We start from the raw sequence: 22,549 nt of genomic DNA on the forward strand, positions 1-22,549 counted from the left end.
TTAGGATTTAATAGGCTGCAATGCTTCGCGTGTCTACCAGATGGCATAAATTCATGAATTGTAATGCAGTTTATATATATATACTGTGCAGTATTGCAGCCAGCGGGAATAAAATGCTTCAATCCCTGCTTGGAAAATAACTCAATGCACTCGGGCAGAAAACAGTCACAAACCTCAATACACCCGGGTATACCCGAATTCGTGGGACTAGCCAAGCTCGAATAAAGTGTGTCGCCAGTGTAGGGATTCGCGTAGTGTTTGGCATTTCTAAATCTATGCCATTGAAACATCAGTTTTGAGTGAAAAGAAGACCAAATTCCCATGGGAGGTTATGCTCTAAAGTGCGTAGGTGCCGCTCATGCATGGAAAATCTCAATGAAGTCAATGGGAGTTACTATGTGTGTCAGTGCCCGACTGGTACTAACGTGCTTTAATGCGCCTTAACGCTGCCAGCTCTCCCCCCTGCTCGTGCCCCTCCCCCCTTTACCTTGTCTTCGGTGTTTCTGACGTCATGACGTAATGTGACGTCGTGTTGCCATGGCAATGCGATGTCATGTGACCCTGCAGCATCATTTGATGCCGCGTTGCCATGGCCACCAGAGACAAGGTAAGTAACATACAGAGGCTTTGCGCGTTCCCCCGACATTTCATTTAAAGGCTTTAGGGAAGAGCATGGGGCCTCTGTAAGTGACGCGCATGCCCCCTCCTCCCCGGGAAAATGTTGCACCCCCAATTTGCGCACCCCTGCTGTAGAGCAAATCCCCTTAGTTTCAGGATTTTCACAAGTCATTGAAGAGCCTGAGCTACATAGGATTGATACACTCCTCAAAACAAAGCAGGGTTGTGGAAGGATGCTGTAATCCGAGCTGCTCATGAGCTGCCATTGCTCAACCCATTAGCACCGACTGTACTCGGAAGTATAATCTGCCCTTGAGGCCCTCCCCATTCTCAAATACACACATTTAAAAATGGCAAGTACTAAAAGACCAATTGTGCATACTAGTGACATCCCATGCATACAGTACAAACACACACAACCAAGCACAGTGCTACCACAATGCAAATGTGAGCTCTGATGGCAGTAAGCGTCCCAGGCTTTGCAGAAAATTATCCAGTCAATCAGGGGTGGCCAACTACTGTCCTCAAGGGCCACCAAGAGGTCAGGTTTTCATGATATCCCTGCTTCGGCACAGGTGGCTCAATCAGTTGCTCAGTCGAAGGTTGAACCACTGATTGAGCCATTTGTGCTGAAGTAGGGTCTGATTGAGCCACCTGTGCTGAAGCAGGGATATCCGGAAAACCTGACCTGTTGTGGCCCTTGAGGACTGGAGTTGGCCACCCCTGAGTTAGATGAAATCATAACACACTTGAAATAGAAAGTTGCTCACCTCTAAGTACTCCATAACTACTTGCTCTGGATTGCTGCCTACAAAAACGTAAAAATCCAGGATTCCTCCTATAGTTCTATATGTTACTGCAGGGGCAGGCTGAATTGTCACTTCTGCAAAGATAAAAGGGGGACATTCCATGATTAAAATAGTTAATTGCTGCATATTTGAATACAATATACATACAGTATAGTTGATTGCAGTAAGAATAGTCGTTAGCAGTGGAAGTCTGACCTGATGTCATCGACAGACCTATATTAGAACACAGCTCCAATATACAGTTTGATGTACAGTAGATGTCTGCCTATTATCTGTGCAAAGAACCCCACTTTAATAGTATCCCGTTTACCATTATATTTCACTTAGGCTTTTAGTAATTCACTTTTCCAAAACTTCATTGAAAATGCAGAAATTTAAAAAAAATACAGCGTGTTTAACTAAAAATCACACATTTCATAGAATAAAAGTGATTTAAGCATGCTAATGAGAGCAACTGAACTTCATGTAGATGGAATTTTACATTTAATGAGAAGGATTTTTTACAACTCTACACGTTACTTACATTATATCATATAGGATGTCTTGTATTTGGTTATTTTATTGAAATAAAATGTTGAATCCCAATTTACAGCATAAAGGTCCTCAGTCACTAATTGCTTTTAACTTCTGGTTTAGAAAAACGGTTGTGTAGATTTTCTATTTTCGGTGCAGAATAATATTTTTTTTTATTTCTATGTAACGCTATTCACTGCTACATTTAGAATGTGTCCCCTAACCGTAAATGACATCATCAATTAAAAACGTCTAATACACTAGTTTGTCAAAATGTACCCTAAGCAACATCATGTCTTCCAATAATCTCCTTTGTTCTAAGATTAATATGGTTAATGTCTTACATATTTATTTAACGAGAGCTATCAATCTGGGTGCCACACACCGTGTATGATCTTGTTATGACCTAGTGGACTATAAAAGAAGGATCATTTGACCTATTCCCTACACCTCTGTTCATATTGTGTGACAAGCTATTAGTTATTTGATTGCTGCTGCACACCATGTGTCATTTTTAATTTGGAGAAATGTTTCACATCTAATTGGTCTTATTTTAGTATTCTTTAGAATCCCTTGCTATATTAGATATAACCAAGGTTATAATCATTTTTCTTGCACCTATCCATGTTAAATACAAACAACACAATCTCCCTACATCAGTGTTTTTCAACAGGGGTTCCTAGGAAACCTTGGATTCCCCGGTCATCCCTCAAGGGTTCCCTGCAATTCTCAGGTCCTTTGAAAATTATACCAAATGCAGAAGAATTTACAATGCATCTGATCTCAGACGCGCTATTAGAGAGGGTTGGTGTTTCTTGCAATGCATCTTCTCAGACGCGCTATTAGAGGGTTGGTGTTCCTTATGTAACGGCTTTTCTGGACTGGCCTGACCCACCCAATTCTCATATTGGCCCCTGTGGTCTAACCAGTCCCCATTACAGTGTGATGTCTGGTGGTGCACCTGTTGGCAACAGGACTCCAGAGTCTCCCGCATGATGGTGTGTGGGGATTCGCCAACCCAGACAGGCAGCTGAGGTAGTGTACTTGAGTCCTACCTATATCCAGTGCAGCGCCTCCACCTCATCAGGATCCCAGCTTGAGCTTGTGGATGGTCCTGGTGAGGAACTCCTCTGTGGTGCTCCTCTCTGTGCAATTACTCCACACTTACACACGAGAGTATATTTCAACAGGGTCATCTTTATTAGTACGGTGGGCCAGCTGCCCTCCACAATGGGTGTGTTTAGCCCTCCATTGTTCCCCGTACTTCCCTTTGAAAGGTATAGTCCTCCTAATGTAGGGATTCCCTATCCCCGCAGGGATATCTCCCCTGTGACCAGGTCCCTGGTTACAGTTACATACACTGTCCTCCCAACAACTTCTTAACTCCTCTATAACTCAGCAACAACTAACTTTTGATCAGTGCTGTGCCTTATGTATCCTCTGGGGGCTGGCACAACTCTGACATCACGAACCATGGATTCAGAGCATGTGACCACTCCCATCCATACATAGGGCACCTCACCAGGGTGCGAGGGCAAACCTCCATAATTACTGCTGGCATGCCCATAACTTACCAGGCCTTACTGTCAGCAGGAGAGATGACTGCAGCCATTTTACAGCATGGCTACACTTACAATGCATCTGATCTCAGACGCGCTATTAGAGAGGGTTGGGGATCCTTACAATGCATCTGATCTCAGACGTGCTATTAGAGAATGTTGCGGTTCCTTACAATTCATCTGATCTCAGACGTGCTATTAGAGAGGGGTGGGGTTCCTTACAATATATCTGATTTCAGACAAGCTATTAGAGAGGGCTGGGGCTCCTTACAATGCATCTGATCTGAAACACACTATTAGAGAGGGTTGGGGTTTCTTACAATGCATCTGATCTCAGACGCGTTATTATCATAAGGAACTCACAAACTCCCATTCTCTGACTATAACAAGCATTATACTGTATCTGCCTATTTTATACAGACAATGTCAGTCTAACATTGGTCTTTGTAGGTATCTTAGATAACTACACCAAACTCAAGATCAATTGTTAATGAAATTGTATGAGATATATTCCCATTCCACATGCTGATTCAGTTGCGGAGCATACAATTGACTATTAAAGTTGGAAAAGGAAATACTTGCCCATTGCATTGCTATTCATTAAAAAGACGCCAAAAGCTGATCCATCTTTATCCTCCAAACACATGAAAAATGTCTGTGCACCATATAAGTTACTCATGTCCTGCAAAGCAAACAACAACATTAGTAATATGAAACAAAGGGTTTCCCTACAAATAATTACAGTTACAAAAATGTGCATTGCTGTAAATGCATACTGCTCGGATGTGTCCTTATGATTACAAGTGAAAAGATATACTTTTCTAATGCTATCTATATAACGTTAATATTTCTGAATATGTAGTCCTATAATAAAATTAAATTGAAAAAAAGAATCTAATTATAACTGTATTATTGATTACACCATTTTTATTCTGTAACCTTATAAGACACTATCATCATTTTTTGTAATGTTTCTCCCTGCCTCTCTATGAATCTTACAATGAACCCCCTCCCCCATCCCCTGCACACTCCTGATAGATGTACAGTATGGTCCTGTGTCTCACTGTCCCTTTCATCCATTTATTGCCCTGTGCGTATATTCCTTCTCTGCATCATCTGCCTTAGATGTCTTATCTCTTTTTTTTTTTTTTTTTACATCTGTGTAAAAGTCCTGGAATCTCTGTAAATCAGTATTGCTGAGCTGAGGAAGAGAGGAGAACTCTCGGAAGCTTGTCTTATAATATCTATTGTTAGTCCAAATAAAAAAAAAGTATCACCTAATACTTAAGTACTGCACTTATTTACCCTGCACTTTATCGCAACTGGACTAACACGGCTATTTCTACTTTATTCTGTAACCCAAATTTTGGATCTCACTAAATCAGCTCAGCAACTGTAGGCTCCCATTTACTTTCCTGTATTACTTTCCTACAAAGTAAACGTGTTTATTACCATGTGCAGTAATTAAAAACATAACCTCCAAACTATAATAGTCTTACAAGCTTGAAGGAAATCCCTTCTAAGACTTTGTTTATAATTGCTTATTGAAAGCTAATTATTTGTAAACTCACGCAGGTACAGTACTTTGCTCCTACTGTAATTACATATTAGAAGCTACTTATGTGTAGATCTGAGATATGGAACCCACAGTAAGCGTATACTGTGCATGGGTGCTGTGATTATTTAATAAAGGAGTTATTTCAGAATAAATACAGGTACTTACTCCATTGGGGAACCCATCTCTGGTAAAAATAGGCCATGTTCTCCAGTTGATGTCATGTCTAAATTGTCTATGTACGTGCTCTCCCAAACCGTATATATTGGTACTTGGTAGTTTAATGGAAAGTTGTAAGTATTGGTCAGCATATTGAAGTGGTCCGATGGTAGTGTCAAATCTGGTGGAATAAAATATACAAATAAATGCATTTCTTTTGCAATCAGCACATCATACTCTTGCGTTCCTGTTGAAGGCAATGAGAGTTTTTCATTTCATAGCTGCTTTTGCAGGTTCGTCTGTGTGTGTGTAGATATACAGTATGTATGTGTGTGTATATAATTTTATATATAAGCATTTTTCTTGTTTTATTATGCCATTTTAGTATTTTCTCCTGATATAAAGGTTTTTTTCCCATGACTTGGTTAAAAATCCCAAACCAAATCCAACCAAATCCAAACAAATCGAGTTTTGGCAAAACCAGAACAGAAACCCATAACCCCGTTTATTTATTTTTAGAACCAAAACCAAAATACGAGTGATAGTTGCCACCTTCAATAATCCTCAAATCCCGAATGGAGCAAAAGACGACCTTTGTGACAAGGTAATAAAGTGAATGAAACACATTCTGTATCTCTCAATTGCCATGTACGTTCATATTGCAAAAACATACTCACAGGACTCTAGAGTTGGATTTTCTGACCACCTGGATACCAAAAGGATTAGATATCAGTTTAACGTCGTAATTTGGATTTACAGCGGCTGAGCCAGTGAAGTTCATGACATGCTCATGTGGAACTTCAAATCTTTTCTTGCTGGGGTCTGTAATCTGCAGAGGCATACATTTCAAATGTTAGGATGTCCCTATGAACAGTATTTACTGGCGTCAGCGAGCGTACCATTAACGCTGAAAAGCCAAACCTTGAATCTGAAGCGATTTTGTGTCTGTATTTCTGCTGCCAGGTGTAAACTCTCGATGTCATTTCCAAACACTGAAGGAACAGGTAATCGTTTCAGGTTAGCTTCAAACCCTGCAAATGTATGACACACTGGTTGGCCGCCTGTCCGGGACATGCTGAACTTGTTACCTTTCAAAAACCAGGTAGTATCTGTATAATGGTCTTACTAGCGTTGGCTATTTACCTGCTTGGGTCTTCTTTTGCCCCCCCTGCACTTCATATCCGTGGCTGTTGGAAAAGAAACACCAGGGAGCATAGGTCTCATTGAATGGTCTCCAACAGCATCCACGTTGTTTGCAGAGAGCCTGGATATTGGAGACATGGATGAAATTGGAGAGATGGAGACACGCATGCAGTATTAAAAGGATAAGGTACACATTACAACTCAATATTAACTCTTCCTTTGCTACAGGGGCGAGCAAAATATTGTGCAGACCCCCCCTCTGGAAAATAAAGCGTTAAAACACCTGGATGTGAAATTGCACAAGGATTGAAAGCAAACTACAATGACAAAATAGGTTGTTGCTTAAAATAATCTACTTACTGCACCGACACACTTTATTCGAGCAAATACCCAGTATGTACCTGGCAGATACCTGGAATGCGCCGCTCCTCACCTCTCACAAGCCCCGTTGCGTTTGCCTTCCCAGCCTGGGTTCATGCCTGGCTGACGGGCGGCTGATCTGTTAAATGATAATGATTAGGATTTAATAGGCTGCAATGCTTCGCGTGTCTACCAGATGGCATAAATTCATGAATTGTAAAGCAGTATATATATATATACTGCGCAGTATTGCAGCCAGCGGGAATAAAATGCCTCAATCCCTGCCTGGAAAATACCTCAATGCACTCGGGCAGAAAACAGTCACAAACCTCAATACACCCGGGTATACCCGAATTCGTGGGACTAGCCGAGCTCGAATAAAGTGTGTCGCCAGTGTAGATCTCTAATCAATCAAATGCGGTAAGTTGTTTTCACGGATTGTACAAAGCATATTATCTTGAGTGGTAGAGATGTACAAAACACGTTTAATACATTTGTGACATGTAACATTCTTGTAGCCAAATTTGTTTCCCTGTAAAACATTTTGCCAAGCCTTAAAGGGCTAGTAATGTCACCAAGTTAGCACGCTTTCAGCGAAATATCGCCAGACAGTTAGCGAACCATGGGGTTTTGTGCTAGAGATGTTTGAAAATTAGCATATAAAATGAAATTGCAATATACGCTGATCTAATGCATGGATAATCGCTTGTGAACTCTGACTCCGCCGTGGCTTTTTACGCAAATCGCATAGCACGCATTTTGTGTGGGTCGCAACTTCATGCAAAATGTTTACACATCTACTGCATATTGATCGGTCGCAGAACAAATAGTAACAAATAACTAAAGCGGTGAAAGGTTGGACGTTCTGAAGGCGCGTGGACTAAAACTGATAAAAAAAAAGAGAAAGAGGTATTGTACAGTAATCACAATACGAGAACACCAATTTGGGCTCTTTGTAGGGGCACACTGAGCTTTGTCAAAGCAGTCCTCTCTGTGGTGGAAGTGAATGATATATTCTGATCTTCCTCTCACAGCCTTCAGAGATATATAGTGATGTCAATCACTGTAAGGGGCAATGTAGTGATGCCCCCAAATAAGCGTGAAAATCGGTGTTATCATATTGTGATTACAATACCTGTTTCTCTTTTTTTAATCAATTTATTAGTCCACACGCCCTCAGAACGTCCACCCTTTCACCGCTTTAGTTGTTTTCTGGAGGGATATGGAAATCCCTCCTTTGAGGACTTCGACTGCAGGACTCATATTTTGTGGATTTATGATTCTACATTTGGAGGTTTTTTTTACAATATATATCACACTGTCATTGCATATTTACTGTGAAATTTTCAACGTCTGACTACCTATATTGGGATTTATATCTGCATTCTTTAGGAGTTAGCGCTTTCTTTTTCCTGCTCATAATACAGTAGTAAGAAATACTGTGAATGATCTGATGCCTGACAAATGCAGAAAACGACAGTGAGACGCTCCCTGCACAGTAAGCCATTATGGACACACACTGTATAAGGTATTTGCTTAAATTAATGCTCACCTGAGAAGCTGTTTGATCTGGAATGCAGTCTATCCTACTAGAAAGTTCTGTGTCAGGACATTGTGCTTCAAATGGAGGCGCTGAAGATAATTGGAAGAAATAGTGAAAATTCTGTTCGTTGATATACAATTACGTCATTTGACCACATCACCTTGTGAGGTATGTATGCAATGCTCTGCCATACTAAATGCCCCCAATTTTTTATTTATTTATTCAACTTTGGCTAAATGTATTTTTTCTTGCTGCATGTGAAAAAACAGTTAATGAATGTAATAAACATGTCCATGTGATGGCTCTACACACAAAATGTGATATGACTGGGTTCAACAAGCCGCAACCACATGTTACCATGATCTTGCAGCTGTCCACTGTCACTCTTTCTTTAATAATAGAGAGCTATCTCTGCCAATAGTTTTGTAGCATCATGCGTGATGGATATGGGGATTTTCTCAGGTATGTTCACCATACGTCTATTTGCTTAATTCTTCTCTTGCCCCCTTTCAATTACCATTCCCCAAACTAGCAAAAAGTAAAAGAGGGGCAAACTACTTTGATATATTGATGTTGAAAAACACGTTTTTTTCTAAATGTCCAATTTAGGACAAACTTAGAAACAATACTTCCATTGGCAAACCCAACTGAATAATCATTAAACAAAACATCAGAATGTTGACAATGAAATATAGTTATTTGTAACAATTATTATTTCCAGATAATATTTCTACCTTGGTCAAAATATAGGAAAAAGTAGTAATTTATTTGATAACATGCACATACATAAAAAAAAAAAGTAAAAGACATTCCCAGTTGGGAGATGCAGAGGGGGTTTCTGTTTGACACGTGATACAGGAAAAAAAACATATAGAATGACAATAACTAATTAAAAACTACTTTCCTGTCTCCTATAGTAGTTACTACCATGTAGGTACAGTATGTACTGCTTTCTCACATCTAAATCTATTTTTACTAGCTATCCCATTCTGCTGTAATGTCCTTTCCATTTGATTTCACCAAGCTCCCTGTATCTCATTTTCAGCATTCAGAATAGCCTGGGAAACCTTAATGCCTGCAAAACTCTGCACTAAAAGCCCGTACATGCCTTTTCTGCTAATACTCTATGCTTAAGATACATTCATTAACACTTATGTCTTTTCACATTTTCACCATACCCCTGAAAATGTACTTTTCCTTGCATTGTAAGCTCTTCGAAGCAGGGGCTCCTTTTCCTAAATGTTACTTTTATGTCTGAAGCACTTCTCCCCTTTATGCATTAGTTATTATTTATATGATTGTCACGTATATTACAGCCGTGAAGCGCTATGTACATTAATGGCGCTATATAAATAAAGACATACATACATACATCTCGTGCCTTTGACCTGGTATTACATTGCTTATAAGTAAGGATGGGCGGAACTGTCAAAATATGTCCCCCAGAATTTCTCAGCTTTTCCCTGTAAAATCCGTGGTGTAAAATCTGTTGACGGATTGTTTCAGTTTCAATCCATACGGATTCATCCAAAACCGTCATTGGATACAATCTGGATGGATTTTTAAGAATCCGAACCGTGGATTCCGTTGCCGACCACGGGTTATTAGTGTGCCATGTGGACTGTCAGTGATATTTAAAAAAAAATCAGAAAAAGATGAATCACGTTTTTTGAGACAGATCCACGGAAATCCGCGAACCAAAGGAACCGGCCGATCCGAAGCGGATCCAAATCCGCAAAAATATTTCGCCCATCTCTACTTATAAGCTTTCAAAATGTAATGGTTATGTAAAAAAATAATGGTATTCATGGGAATTTGGACGTGAAAATAAAACTCTAACATACATATGAATAAAACTCATTTAATGTGTTTTTCTTTGGAAATATTAGATTGCTTAGTTTATACAGAAATGTCTAAAAAGATTACAGCTAAATAAGCAGCAAAGTATCAAGAGATAAGAGCGATATCCTCTGAGCTATTAATTTATTAACTTAATCAAATCAAGAAAGCGAAACAACAGGGAGAAATACACTATCTAATTCCACAAAGTTAGCACAAGGGGGAACCATGATGATTAAAAAAAGTATCTTGTAAATTTATGTCAAGGGAAAAATAATAATAAGAGAGAGAAACATAAAAATGTAATCTCCAATACTACATCTACTGTTCAATTATAAAGACGAATGTAAAAAATGACCATGGGTCAGAAGAACTACCGTATGGTACGCAGACTAAAAGCCTTATTCTACTGTACATACTGTACATCAATGTGACTATTAGGGACATGTTCAATTGAAAATCCCCATGGAAGGCAAAAGGGATCTTCAGCCAAAAACGTCCACTTTGTCATACATATAATTGCTCCCTTATTTTTAAAATTATAATATATACTAAAAATGTATGTTATATCATTTCCAAATCAACATAACCGCCTTCATTTGACTGAAGCTTCTGTACTTAATCAAATAGGAGTGTGAATCAGGTAATATGTCCCCTCTATCTATGTATTGTACTCCATCTACAGCAGGGGTGGGCAACTCCAGTCCTCAAGGCTTCGACAGAGCCACTGATTGACCCACCTGTGCTGAAGCAGGGATAGCATGAACCCTGATTTGTTTGGTGGCCCTTGAGAACTGGCATACCCAATACTGACATACTGTACTGTATCTACACTGCCCGGTTCACCAACTGTTTCTGACTAGAGCTAGGCGAATGAATCAAAGTTCGGTGTTTTGAGCAAAAGTCGATTTGCAGACGGATCTTCAAAGGCGGTTTGGACAGTTAAAAGTGTGAGCAAATGCTCCTGAAACCACCATCGTTTTTCTGCTGCCCCCCCCGTGAATCTCATAAAACTTGCACGCAAATGTATAGACATTCGATTTTGAGAGATTCTTCTTTCCTCCCCCCCCCCCCAAACTGAAAACCCCAATATTTCAGGATGTGGAACTTCTGGGCGATTCGAATGTCACAACACTCGCAAACGAGTGGAATATGCCATGGCGTCCGCGTTATTGCATACACTCAAATGAAGGTAACTTTTTAAAACCAAGCCACGTATATATTTGCGCCTCCGAAGAAACGCAGTATTGGCAGCAAATTGAAATGTGGGAGAAAAATCCCTATTTCTGACCATCTATCCTGCTACCCATGAGAAGAGGATATATGAAGATGACATATTTGCTCATAATACCCACAAAACTAAGCCTTTGTTCGCTTTGCTTTTTTCTCTTTCTCCAGGCCAATTAGTTCTGTGACTGTTCTGATCCAGTCACATTTTAAAATGAAATTGCTAATTTAGAAAACATCTCTCATCCTTATTACCTCGGACTTGATACCTCGCCAATAAGTGATTTAAAAAAAAGAATCTTCCTATTTCTCTGCATAATGACTGGCTGAGCCCATCAGCCAGAGATAAAAAAAAAACTGACAAATACTAAGAAAAAAAGGAACAGTTAGTTCCTTTTGGTCGGTTGTGATGGACACCGAGGGAGAAAAGCAGGGACGTGTCTCTTAGTTAGTGGTCTTTTCTAATGTCCCTTTTGATTAAAACTCAAGAAATAAAGGGTAAGGACCCTGTGACTTTTTCAATCTTGCCTAATTAGGTACCTAGGCATTAGGCAGGTTATATAATTGGCAAAGGCAGCGGTTAACAGTCACTTTACGGACTTCTCACTCAGCCTGAAGTTCTAAAATACACTGAGCCACTGATTGAGCCACCTATCCTGTAGCAGGGATATCCTGAAAACCTGCCCTGTTGGTGGCCCTTGAGGACGGGACTAGGATGAAAAAGAATTCAACATCTAGATTACCTAATCCTTTCATTGCTAGTTGGATTTGTTTATTTTTGTGCTTTGTTTACATTACAGAAACATTTAAAGCAGCAATCCTGGATGCTCTTCTCCCCCAGAAATAAACTGTGCTGTTTTTTTTTTTAGCGACAGGAACCAACTGGTTCCTGCAATATTTACTATTAAAGGGGGGTTAAGTAGAGGAATTGCTACCTTAACACACACAATCAACAGAGAGTAGCCTCTACACATGTAAGTAACAAAGTCTGCAATATAAGAAATGTATGTAAATATGGTGATGAGCTGTGAGACATGGATCTCACACACATACTGTAGGCCATATTTATTGATCAGTCTTCTGCAGTAAGACACCTTGCAACGCTGGAAAACACTGTATTGACTTAAATAAGCTGGAAGGTGTCTTCAAGAGCCAGAAGGTGTGTTATTGCTGGAGAACATGGCCCTGTATTTGTGTAATGTGTATAAATAATGTGTATAAGACTGCTTAGTCAATTTGGACTACACTCTTGCTGCTCACAAGCTAGGGGAAGGAAGTTCATTCTTCACTTTCATTAGGTGGGCTGAGGTATTGCAGACCTAGAATGCAGAAATCTGATCACCACTGCAAATCTATGTCCTTGAAGATATACGATGACAAGAAAATGAAAAATTGTCATTACTTTTTGGCACTAACTGTTTTATCCAGATTCCGCATATCCGTAGGGCATTTCAATGTCAGCATATACATTAGCAACGAAAATAGGACGAAGAGACATTAAAAAAAGACTGCAGTGAGTTTCATTTTTACTAATTATTTCAAAGTAGTTTATGCGCCAGTTCATCTGACAGTTTGTATGCAGAATGGATATTCTATTTTTATACTTACGATCCTTGAGCCCTTGTTGTCCTGTAGCAAAAAGCGCAACAAGTACAATAGCCACTATCGTCACAATAAGAAACAAGACGATCAGAGAGACCTCCAGCGAACTAAATTTTCGTTTTTTCCCCATCTAGAGAAAACAAGAAAACAATGTGAAGTTTACTATAGAATCAATTCAGTAATATCTCTCAGTACAACATTGGCATCGAGTCAAATTGTCGACTATTTGCACGATGAGCAAAAATGAATACAGAAGTAATAATAATTAGATTAATACACTGCACCAAGGGGAGCAAACTCCAGTCCTCAAGGGCCACCAATAGGTCAAGTTTTGTAGGATATCCCTGCTTCAGCACAGGTGTCTTAATCAGTGATTGAACCACCTGTGCTGAAGCAGAGCCTGATTGAGCCACCTGTGCTGAAGCAGGGATATCTTGAAAGACTGACCTGTTTGTGGCCCTTGAGGACTGGAGTTGGCCACCCTGCACTACACAATCAGAGAATGAGTTATATATGTAATAATGTCCTGACGAGCCCACAATAGGAATAACAAGTTGATTAGAAGAATTGAATTGAATAGTTAAAATCTGCACATGGGCTCAAAAGACAAAATGCAGGAATTATTGTACTTTTCTTTGAACCAACAGAGATGGTGGGTATTATATCTGATCACTGTATGAATGTACAAGTTACATTATTGTAGGTTGTAAATCTGGGACAGGTGTCCTCTCTACGTTCCTACACCCGCTCTAGTACTGAGTAACTTGGCAGCGCGTTAGAAAAAAAATCTAAATTAATAATGATAAAATGTAACTAAGCAATGGAGAAGGCCTCCAGTATCCTGGGGGGAGATGAGCGAATCCACCCAAATTCGTTTCCCGGATTTTCAATAATTTCTCCCCCCAAAATCTGTTTCGCAGTGTATAATCCTCAAACGGATTTGGTCTGTTTTAAACCCAGTGGATTCATCAAAATCCGCCACTGGATACAATCCGTTAACGGATTTGTAGAATCCAATCTGCGGATTCATCAACAAGTTGGTGGATTCTTAAAAATCAGTCAACGGGTTTCTGAATGCGTGGGTCGAATTCTACAAATCCGCTCACGGGTTGCCAAATCCGTGGAGTGCGTTGGCAATAGTAATAAAAAAAATTGCAAAAAAACGAATCAGCCTTTTTGAGATTGATCCGCTGAAATCCGCGGACCAAAGGAAAAGGCCGATCCATTGCCAATCCAAATCCGCCCCAAAAGTGTGCTTATCTCTTATCCTGGGGGTGTTTAATACAGCATTAAAAATAAATTGGCAATGTAACTGTAAAGGAAAAATGGCATTTAGAAAAGAATCCCAATTAATCAGTTTTACTTCCTTTAGATTATAGAAAGACACTTTTAATTGAAATAGGGCTATGCATTTATACCGTATATTTTATAAGTTTAATATCTTTCACAGACGATATACTTGAGTGCTTCCGACACTTTCCCAGAAAGCTACCAATTTAAAACAAAACGTATTACAAATGAAATATTGGATGCAACATGTTCCGGATGTTTGACATGAAACTAATTTATTTGTTCTCTTTTCTAGTTTACCTAAATCTTTTAGCTGATCGGATTTAAAGCGAATTAGATAAAACAGCATAGTAGTAAATTGCATGAAATCATAACATTTAAGAAGATAAATGCTCTATGCACCCATAGTTTGGCAAATTTCCAACTGTTAAAGAGATAATCCAAGCGAGAGATATATATATATATATATATAAAAGTCACAGTATATATATCGCCACGGCTGGTCCAGACTATCTTTCTGCCTTCCTGTCATGTAAGTTCTGATAGCTACAGACAGTGACAGGCTAACCTATGTGGTTTACCCCCTCACACAGCCTCCCTGAGTGGCAGGAGAATAGGTGACACTGGGTTTGTGTTGCAGACAATAATGGTGCAGACCCTGGTGCCCTCCCCTTTTTGCATTAGGGGGGATGCATTTCAAATTATAGAGTCAGTCTGAGTTGGAGTCCTTCAGAGTCGGGGAAGGGAGAGGAGCTCAGACCCTTCTGGGGCTGAGGATCTCAAGATCTGTGCATAGTACAAGGCCTCAATATTATCTGCTGGCCCGCACAATACAGGGGTCTGGATCCATTCTCCACAAGGATACAAACGCTGTAATACCACCTGCAGTGGCTGCACCAAATAAAGATCCCTTTTATATTCTTCTGAAAAGACACAGTCTATTGGACAGAAGTATAGGAGAAAAGACTGTCATTGTATGGACTGCCTGCAGCTCTGCTGTAGCCTGCTATGTCTGGAGGCGCTGTCACCAAATGAAAAGAACCTGAGATCTGCTAAAGCCTGTCCTGTTCCCCACAACATGACAGAAGCTCATCTCTCCTGGACCCTCACAGCCAACCAGCACCACACGGACCTGTAGCCTAGGCAAGATCTCCCATTTGGGTAGCAGCGCTACAAATATATTTTTTAAACTGGATCGAAACAGGGGGTCTCTGGAGGTGAATCCCATTAATTTCAGCTCGAGAACCCCCTGCTTCAAGGGATACTTACATCCAAAGGGGTGAGGGTATCACCCTGCTTTTTAAAGCTCTGCGGTACGTGAGCCAATAGGAATCCGCACCGGATTATATCACAGCTTCCTATTGGCCCACAGGATGCAGGAGCTTTGTAAGTGGCCATAATGTGAACCCTAATACCCAGAAATTAATGGGGTTCAGCCCCGGAGACCCCATACTTCAATATTATGTAAAAAAAGAAAACAATGTAAAATCAAAGCGCTTCGATTGCCTCTTTAAGGCATTAATTTGTCATTAAAAAAATGAACTTGGAGTGCAAGAATCTAAAGGTGGAGTTACAGGCGCATACACAAAACGCACACTTTTTTCATCTGCATTTATTATGTGCCCCATAATGCAGAAGATAGGCAAAATAATCCAAAGTGTGTTATGTGAGGCAATATGTATATTCTCACTGAGAAACCAAAAAGCAATGAATTACAGACACTTCTGGCATTAAGTGGGTTCAAGCACAGACATAATATACAGTAGAGTTAATAATAATACCCAAAATGATACAATGAAACTCAACAAATACAGGAAAAGATGCTTAAATAAGAATCATCCCAGATACAGTGACATAGGAATAATGTTTTCCCCCATGTAGCCCACAATTATTATTGTACTGTGTGCTCTCCAAATTTTTTAACAAAAATGAATGATACCTACTGTACAAGACTACCTACGGTGTGCACTGAATACAGAATAGAGTTCCCAAAGAGAAAATAAATATTTGGGGGGGGGGGGGAGACCAGTCTAAAGGAGACCTGCCAATTAATATATTTGTCCCCACCCCTAATTACATCACTTACCCTGCCCTAATGTTATACTAACGCTGCCCCTATGACCCAACCCACTCCCTGTCCACAATAGCCCACAGGTTCTCTCTGGGGCCCCCTTTCTGCATAAAGAAGGTATTACATTTCATTTGGAGATTGATTAGACCTGTGGAAGCCCGCACGGAGAATTAGGGGGTGGGAGATGTATTACTGTATGGCTCTCTGCCAGTGATCTAGAGATTCAGGGCAGTGAGAGGGAGGAGGAAACCCCTGCTAAGTATGCAGGATTTGCATGCATGGAAACAATGCAACTAAAATCAAACATCTCCAGGAAAGGGCAAACTCTTTTGGTTACTGAGGTCAAGATTTAAAAGGGCAACCCCAAAAAGAATCCTACTAAATCAGACCATTGCAGCAACAAATCCAAAGCACAAACTTGACTCAAGAATAGAAAAATAGACAACAATAGTGCAACACAGCTAAATAAACCCTCCTACTGTCTCTGTACATTCTTCCTACCTACCAATTAGATTCAGACTCCCATCTGAAGAAGCGTGGTGACACGCGAAACGCGTCATTGGACGTCGAGTCTGACGTCATCGGAGCGACACCTCTACCCCACGGAGCACGGCTTGTATCGACCTATGCTAGAATGTCACTAGACAGATACTAAGCATTTATAGGTCTGCCGTGACCTGAATTATTTCATTTAAAGCGCCTTTTCCTTATTCTATTGCTGGGTCCGCCGAGACCATAGAGTGGGAGAATATTTGTGGACCCTATGTGTGTTTAGTCATCTGAGACTGGTAGCAGTGTTATTTGAGTCTGCTGAAACTTGGGTTCTACACTGCAACAGTGTATAGAGCTAAAATTGACACAAATAAGGAGTCAAACTGAGTCAAAGAGACTCTCTATACATTACTTTTGAAGGTTGATACAACACCATAGGAGTATTATATATACGCTAAGGTCCAGTATTCTAAAGTACATACTAGGGATACTATCTACCCTATACACACTGATTTATGATCATTTAAGATAATGTATGTGATGTGGATAGTTCCCTGTATCCCAGTACTGTTATGCTAAGAGAGCATGATATTGAAGCGCTTTTTATGGTGATGAACCTTGATTATGTCACAGGAAATATATAAGTTGTAGGGTATATTTATCTATCATATATACCTACGCTCCATATTAGGATACATTCCGTGGGTTGAGGGGTGTCAAAGTAGATTAACTTATTATATGTTATAGGAAGACATACATATTTATGTGGTTACAAGTCTCCCAAACGATATGATTATTTTCTACTTCACTCCAACAGGGATTCTTTTAAACAATACGCACTGTAAATAATTGCACAGAGTCACAAATTAAGGATGTAATAAAGTTTTATTGTTTTTTATTTTTAATCTGGGTAGCTGATCTGGCCTTTATGAGTGGTCATTTGTGAAGCAAGAGAAACTGGTGAGATAACATGTCTAAAGACACAACACTTATTAACATAGAGTGCAATTTAGTAGAGGATTCTTGGTTTTGATCTTCTTCGATCATATTTTTGGTACTACCAATTAGATTGTAAGCTCTTCGGAGCAGGGACTCCTTTTCCTAAATGTTACTTTTATGTCTGAAGCACTTATTCCCATGATCTGTTATTTGTATTATTTGTTATTTATTTGATTATCATGTATATTACTGCTGTGAAGCGCTATGTACAGAAATGGCACTATATAAAAATAAAGACATACATACATACATACATACATTATGAAATGTTGCAAAACACTATTCATTTCGCACTCACGTAGTGTGAGAAAAATCAGGTCTTTTTCCAACATGAGTGGACCTCAAACAGGTGTGTGGGGTATTCTGTGATGGGTATTAGGCTCCCGTTGTATATACAGTATATAAAAAAAAAACGATGAAGAAAAAGCAGAGCAGTACTTCCATGCAAGAGAAATGATTAGAGAGAAAGCGTTCCCTTGGATAAAAAAACTGTGACTACTTAATGGATCATAAAAGACAGCCCACACCATTCTTTAGGGGTACTCCATTGAGGACTTTTTTTGATTGAAACTATTACAGTATAGTGATATATCTGCCTTTGTTTTTTAGAGCACCACACAGCTTTTTTGATATCCCGTTATGTATAAGTAGGAAAGAGAAATAGAGAACATAGTGCAAATAAGCTTTTTATGGTTAAAAAAAAGGCTAGTAAAGCAGTGGCAATACACTCACATGCTTCCTGACAAACAAGGAGTTGTGACTGGAGGCCTCACTCCCACAGGCCTTCTTTGTGAGTGGGAAATGTAGAGGGCTTTGGATCATTTCATAACATTTATTTAGCTCTGTTGCACTAGTGTAGTCTATTTTTCTATTCTTCAGATGTACCTTGAGTCAAGTTGCACTTTGGATTGTTGATGCTCTGTATTGAGGATGTTGGGAAACATCCTTTTGAAAAAGCTGCATCTTCTCTAAGGTTGTTTGCATAATAGGTGGTATTTTTTCTTTTATTCACTTTACAAATTTTAGATATGTAACAGTGTTTACCCCACCCTCTGGGAGATCCTGCCATTGCTGGTCGTGTGATGCATTATACCTGCTGGTAACAGGAGGGCTGAGCTGTCAAGACTGATCCACTGAAATCCGTGGACAAAAGGAACCGGTCGATCCGCCGGAAAAAATTGCCCATCTCTTCTTTTAAGTATATACAGTGTAACAGACACACACATTGTGCCCAATATTTAGCTCTATACAAACACTGTTTGACTAATAAAGCAGCAGTGACAATGTAGTATAGTCTTATTAAGTGACACTGTCTTTAGATATTTCAAATAATTGAACCTACTGTAGCACTCACTGAAATCTTTAAAAATATACCAACAATGGGAAGGTTGCATCTTGTGATAATTGCTATGTGCTCATTTATCTTGCAAGATGGGGCTTCTAATTCAATCCCCAAACAATAGAAGTGGCTAAATTCAATCTCTTCTCGTATAGTCTCACAAGATAAAGTAAAACAACTATGAAAAACTCTCATATCGGTCAAATAAACACCAAAATATCAATTATTCTCTTAAGCAATGGAAAGAAATGTCATTTTTAAAGTACTGCTACAACAGCATCAACCAACGGCAGGAAAAATACACTTTTTTTTTCACACGACTATATGTAAAAACAGAAAAAAACATTCAAAACAAAAAGAAGGAGTGGTGATCTTGCTCAACCAATATAAAGAAAGTAATACAGAAGTAAAATCTCAGATCTCAGACTTGTATCACTCTGTGCTTCGAGGCAGCTCAACGTGGCGTCCGGAAGAAGCTGAAAGATATCAGTGAAACGCGTGTTGGGTCTAATATGTGACATGTGACGTCACACACCCCGATGAGCTGCATTGAGGCAGAGAGAGAAAAGTGCACAATTTGGGGTTATGGGAGTTCAATACGTTAATGATTGAGAGGTATATCTACTTTAAAATATAGATGTGTTAAGAAATGGAACGTCTAATAGCTGAAACTATCCCTCAACTTTGAAAACCGTCCTGTTTGTTAATTATATCGCTGGACAAGGGAATATATACTATCTATACTAAATATAGTAATTATACTGACGGCTATATGCTACTAGTATACTGTAGATAGCCTTCTTCCTGCAAGCAATTGCCAGGAATTCTCTCTTCCACCCTATTTAACTATACCATACCAACTCCTTGATATACTTTTTCTCCTTTCCATTCTTCCAACACTGTGCTAGCAAATATATTAGTAAGGAATTGGGATAAAGTCTAGGACTGCTTTGTGCTTTACAAGAAGGAGAAGTAACTCAGATAGACTTGGAGGGTCTCTGATTTAAAGTACAGTATATAGTCAGAATGTGAAACAACATTAAGTTAATTAGTACCGCAGAGGCTGCTCTGGGTTTTATTATTTTCTATATGTTCACTTAGATGTTGGGTTCTTGATACACATTGTTTATAAGTTTGCGACTTACTGGTTTTGCCTGTTTGGCTATAATATAACAATCAGTCTCGTTACTTTATTTTATTAGCTTTACTAAATTTACTTTTAAAGTTAAATCAAAATTCTAAACACATTTCTTTTGTTCTCTGAGAATATTGCAGGTTATAATTTTAACAGGTCTGTACATTTACTAAAGTGTATCTGAAGAAGAGACTTGTGAGCTCCAGTTAATGTACATTTGTGAAGCTCCCTCGTGCGGTTCTATATCACAACTTGCATTGAACCTTCACTCGTTAAGGATCTATATCTGGCGTGGCCCATCTCCAGTCCTCAAGAGCCACTAACAGGTCAGGTTTAGAGGATATCCCTGCTTTAGCAAAGGTGGCTCAATCAGTGACTCAGTCATTCTGAGCCACTGATTGAGCCACCTGTGCTGAAGCAGGGATATCCTTTAAACCTCACCTGTTGGTGACCCTTGAGGACTGGAGTTGATCACCTCTGCTCTACATGTTAGCGAAACTCTGCATTTAAAAGTGGCAAATAGAAAATATTGCTTATTTGCAGGTATCCTTGTTTTAATGGTATACACTTTGGTTCGAAATATTATATTTGCAGTGTAACCTCTTGTACATGCTGACAAATGTTTATTTTTAGCATCTGTACTAATGTTCTTACATGTAAATCGGATCTTTTTACCATGTGATTTACAAGGATAAGTATACCAGCTGTTCATTTCAGGCATAATCCCCAGAGAGGCAGAATGCTTACTAATGTTAGGATGAATGCCATTGCTGACAAACACTGTGGCAGTGCATGGGCTACACAGCCAACTGTGCGATCTTGTGTGAAGAACAACATGGTAGCATTAATGTTTAACTGTACACAAGCAACGAAATTCATTAGAACTAATCTCTAGCTTTCAAATCAATACACAAGAACAGTAATTGCATCTTTCAGTGCCATAAAAGCATTTTAACATGACAAAATAAACATAATGAGGAGTGACTCAGTGAGTAAAGTCACCGACTCTGCAAACAATGATAAAGAGTTTGCATCAGGGGAACCTGGTTCAATTCCCAGTGTCACCTCCTTGTGACCTTGGGCAAGTCACTTTATCTCCTTGTGCCTCTGGCACTAAAAACACAAATTGTAAGCTCAAATGGAAAGTTACTGTCTCTGCAAAAATTCCTACTGTGCTCTGTACTACAATTATGAAGTGATTTGAGCCCTATTGGGAGAAAAGCCCTATATGAAATAAAGTTATTAAATACAGAAAAATAGCCCTATTTTGCCATCTATGCAGGTAGAAGGTATGGTGAGCCATACAATATACGCATTCAAGTGTATTGTGTTTAAATTAAATGCTAATTATGAGTATATGAGGTGAATATAATCTACTTTACAAGGCAAGACAAGTGGAGATTCGTTTTTTAGACAAATACACATCGAAATTCTATGCTGATTTGTCCGTGGATATAAATATGCTCACACTGAAATGGAACTGGAAATCTCACTTTTGAAACTTGAAGGTTTTCGCAGATTTGATTACAATTGACAATTTGATACAATCTGCACATGCAGATAATTAGAAAGGAATGCATGTGAAATTATTAGCACACCACGACAGAAATGGAGAAAAGAGATGGAGAATCATAGGCGGAGAAGACATTTATTCCATGTTAAAAGTAGGTTAGGTATAGTGTGAGTGATCACGCAGAGGGGCACATTGAATTTTGGGAGAGTAATAAAAGGCAGACAATCATGAAGGAAATATCCACAGCTGTTAGAGAATACACCTCTCTTCAATTCTCTAATAAAAATCATATCTTCCAGGAACTTCCCAACTTATTGCCTCTACTGCAGTAAATCAAATGTGCACTTGTTCTCAATGTCTTTTACTGCAAAGGTTCTCAACTCCAGTCCTCAAGACCCCCCCAACAAGCCAGGTTTTCAGGTTATCCCAGCCACAGCACAGGTGGCTCAATGGGTGGCTCAGTTGAAGGCTCAGTCGAAGACCGAGCCACTGATTTAGCCACTTGTGCAGAAGCAGGGATATCCTGAAACCCTGACCTGTTGGTGGCCTTTGAGGACTAGAGTTGAGAACCTGTTGTTATAATGAATAATTTAGAGATGCGCGAACCATGCAGAATTGGCCCTTTTTTTTAATCATGAAAAAACCTGCCGCTCAGTCAAGGTTCGCCGAGGATTCACAAGTATTAAGTCAATATGCATTGCAATTTCATGTCATTTTCTAATTTGCTACTGTAGATTCACTTGCAAAAGTATCTATCAATCAGGCACACGCACCGTGTTTCAC

At 39.4% G+C, this 22,549-nt stretch overlaps 1 protein-coding gene across 1 annotated transcript in view; it reads right to left on the bottom strand.

Annotated features, from left to right (window-relative positions):
• Positions 1 to 22,549, bottom strand: part of SI (sucrase-isomaltase) — a 142,517-nt gene that overhangs the window by 118,988 nt on the left and 980 nt on the right. The window contains exons 2-9 of the mRNA XM_075570611.1: positions 12,934 to 13,057; positions 8,269 to 8,348; positions 6,357 to 6,477; positions 6,135 to 6,244; positions 5,891 to 6,042; positions 5,223 to 5,394; positions 4,082 to 4,181; positions 1,389 to 1,501 (exon numbers count right to left, since the gene is read on the bottom strand). Coding sequence (XP_075426726.1) covers positions 1,389 to 1,501; positions 4,082 to 4,181; positions 5,223 to 5,394; positions 5,891 to 6,042; positions 6,135 to 6,244; positions 6,357 to 6,477; positions 8,269 to 8,348; positions 12,934 to 13,057 — 972 coding nt within the window. The remainder of the gene's footprint in view (positions 1 to 1,388; positions 1,502 to 4,081; positions 4,182 to 5,222; positions 5,395 to 5,890; positions 6,043 to 6,134; positions 6,245 to 6,356; positions 6,478 to 8,268; positions 8,349 to 12,933; positions 13,058 to 22,549) is intronic.

Source organism: Ascaphus truei, chromosome 14 (genome assembly GCF_040206685.1).
Source record: "Ascaphus truei isolate aAscTru1 chromosome 14, aAscTru1.hap1, whole genome shotgun sequence".
NCBI classification, from domain to species: domain Eukaryota; kingdom Metazoa; phylum Chordata; class Amphibia; order Anura; family Ascaphidae; genus Ascaphus; species Ascaphus truei.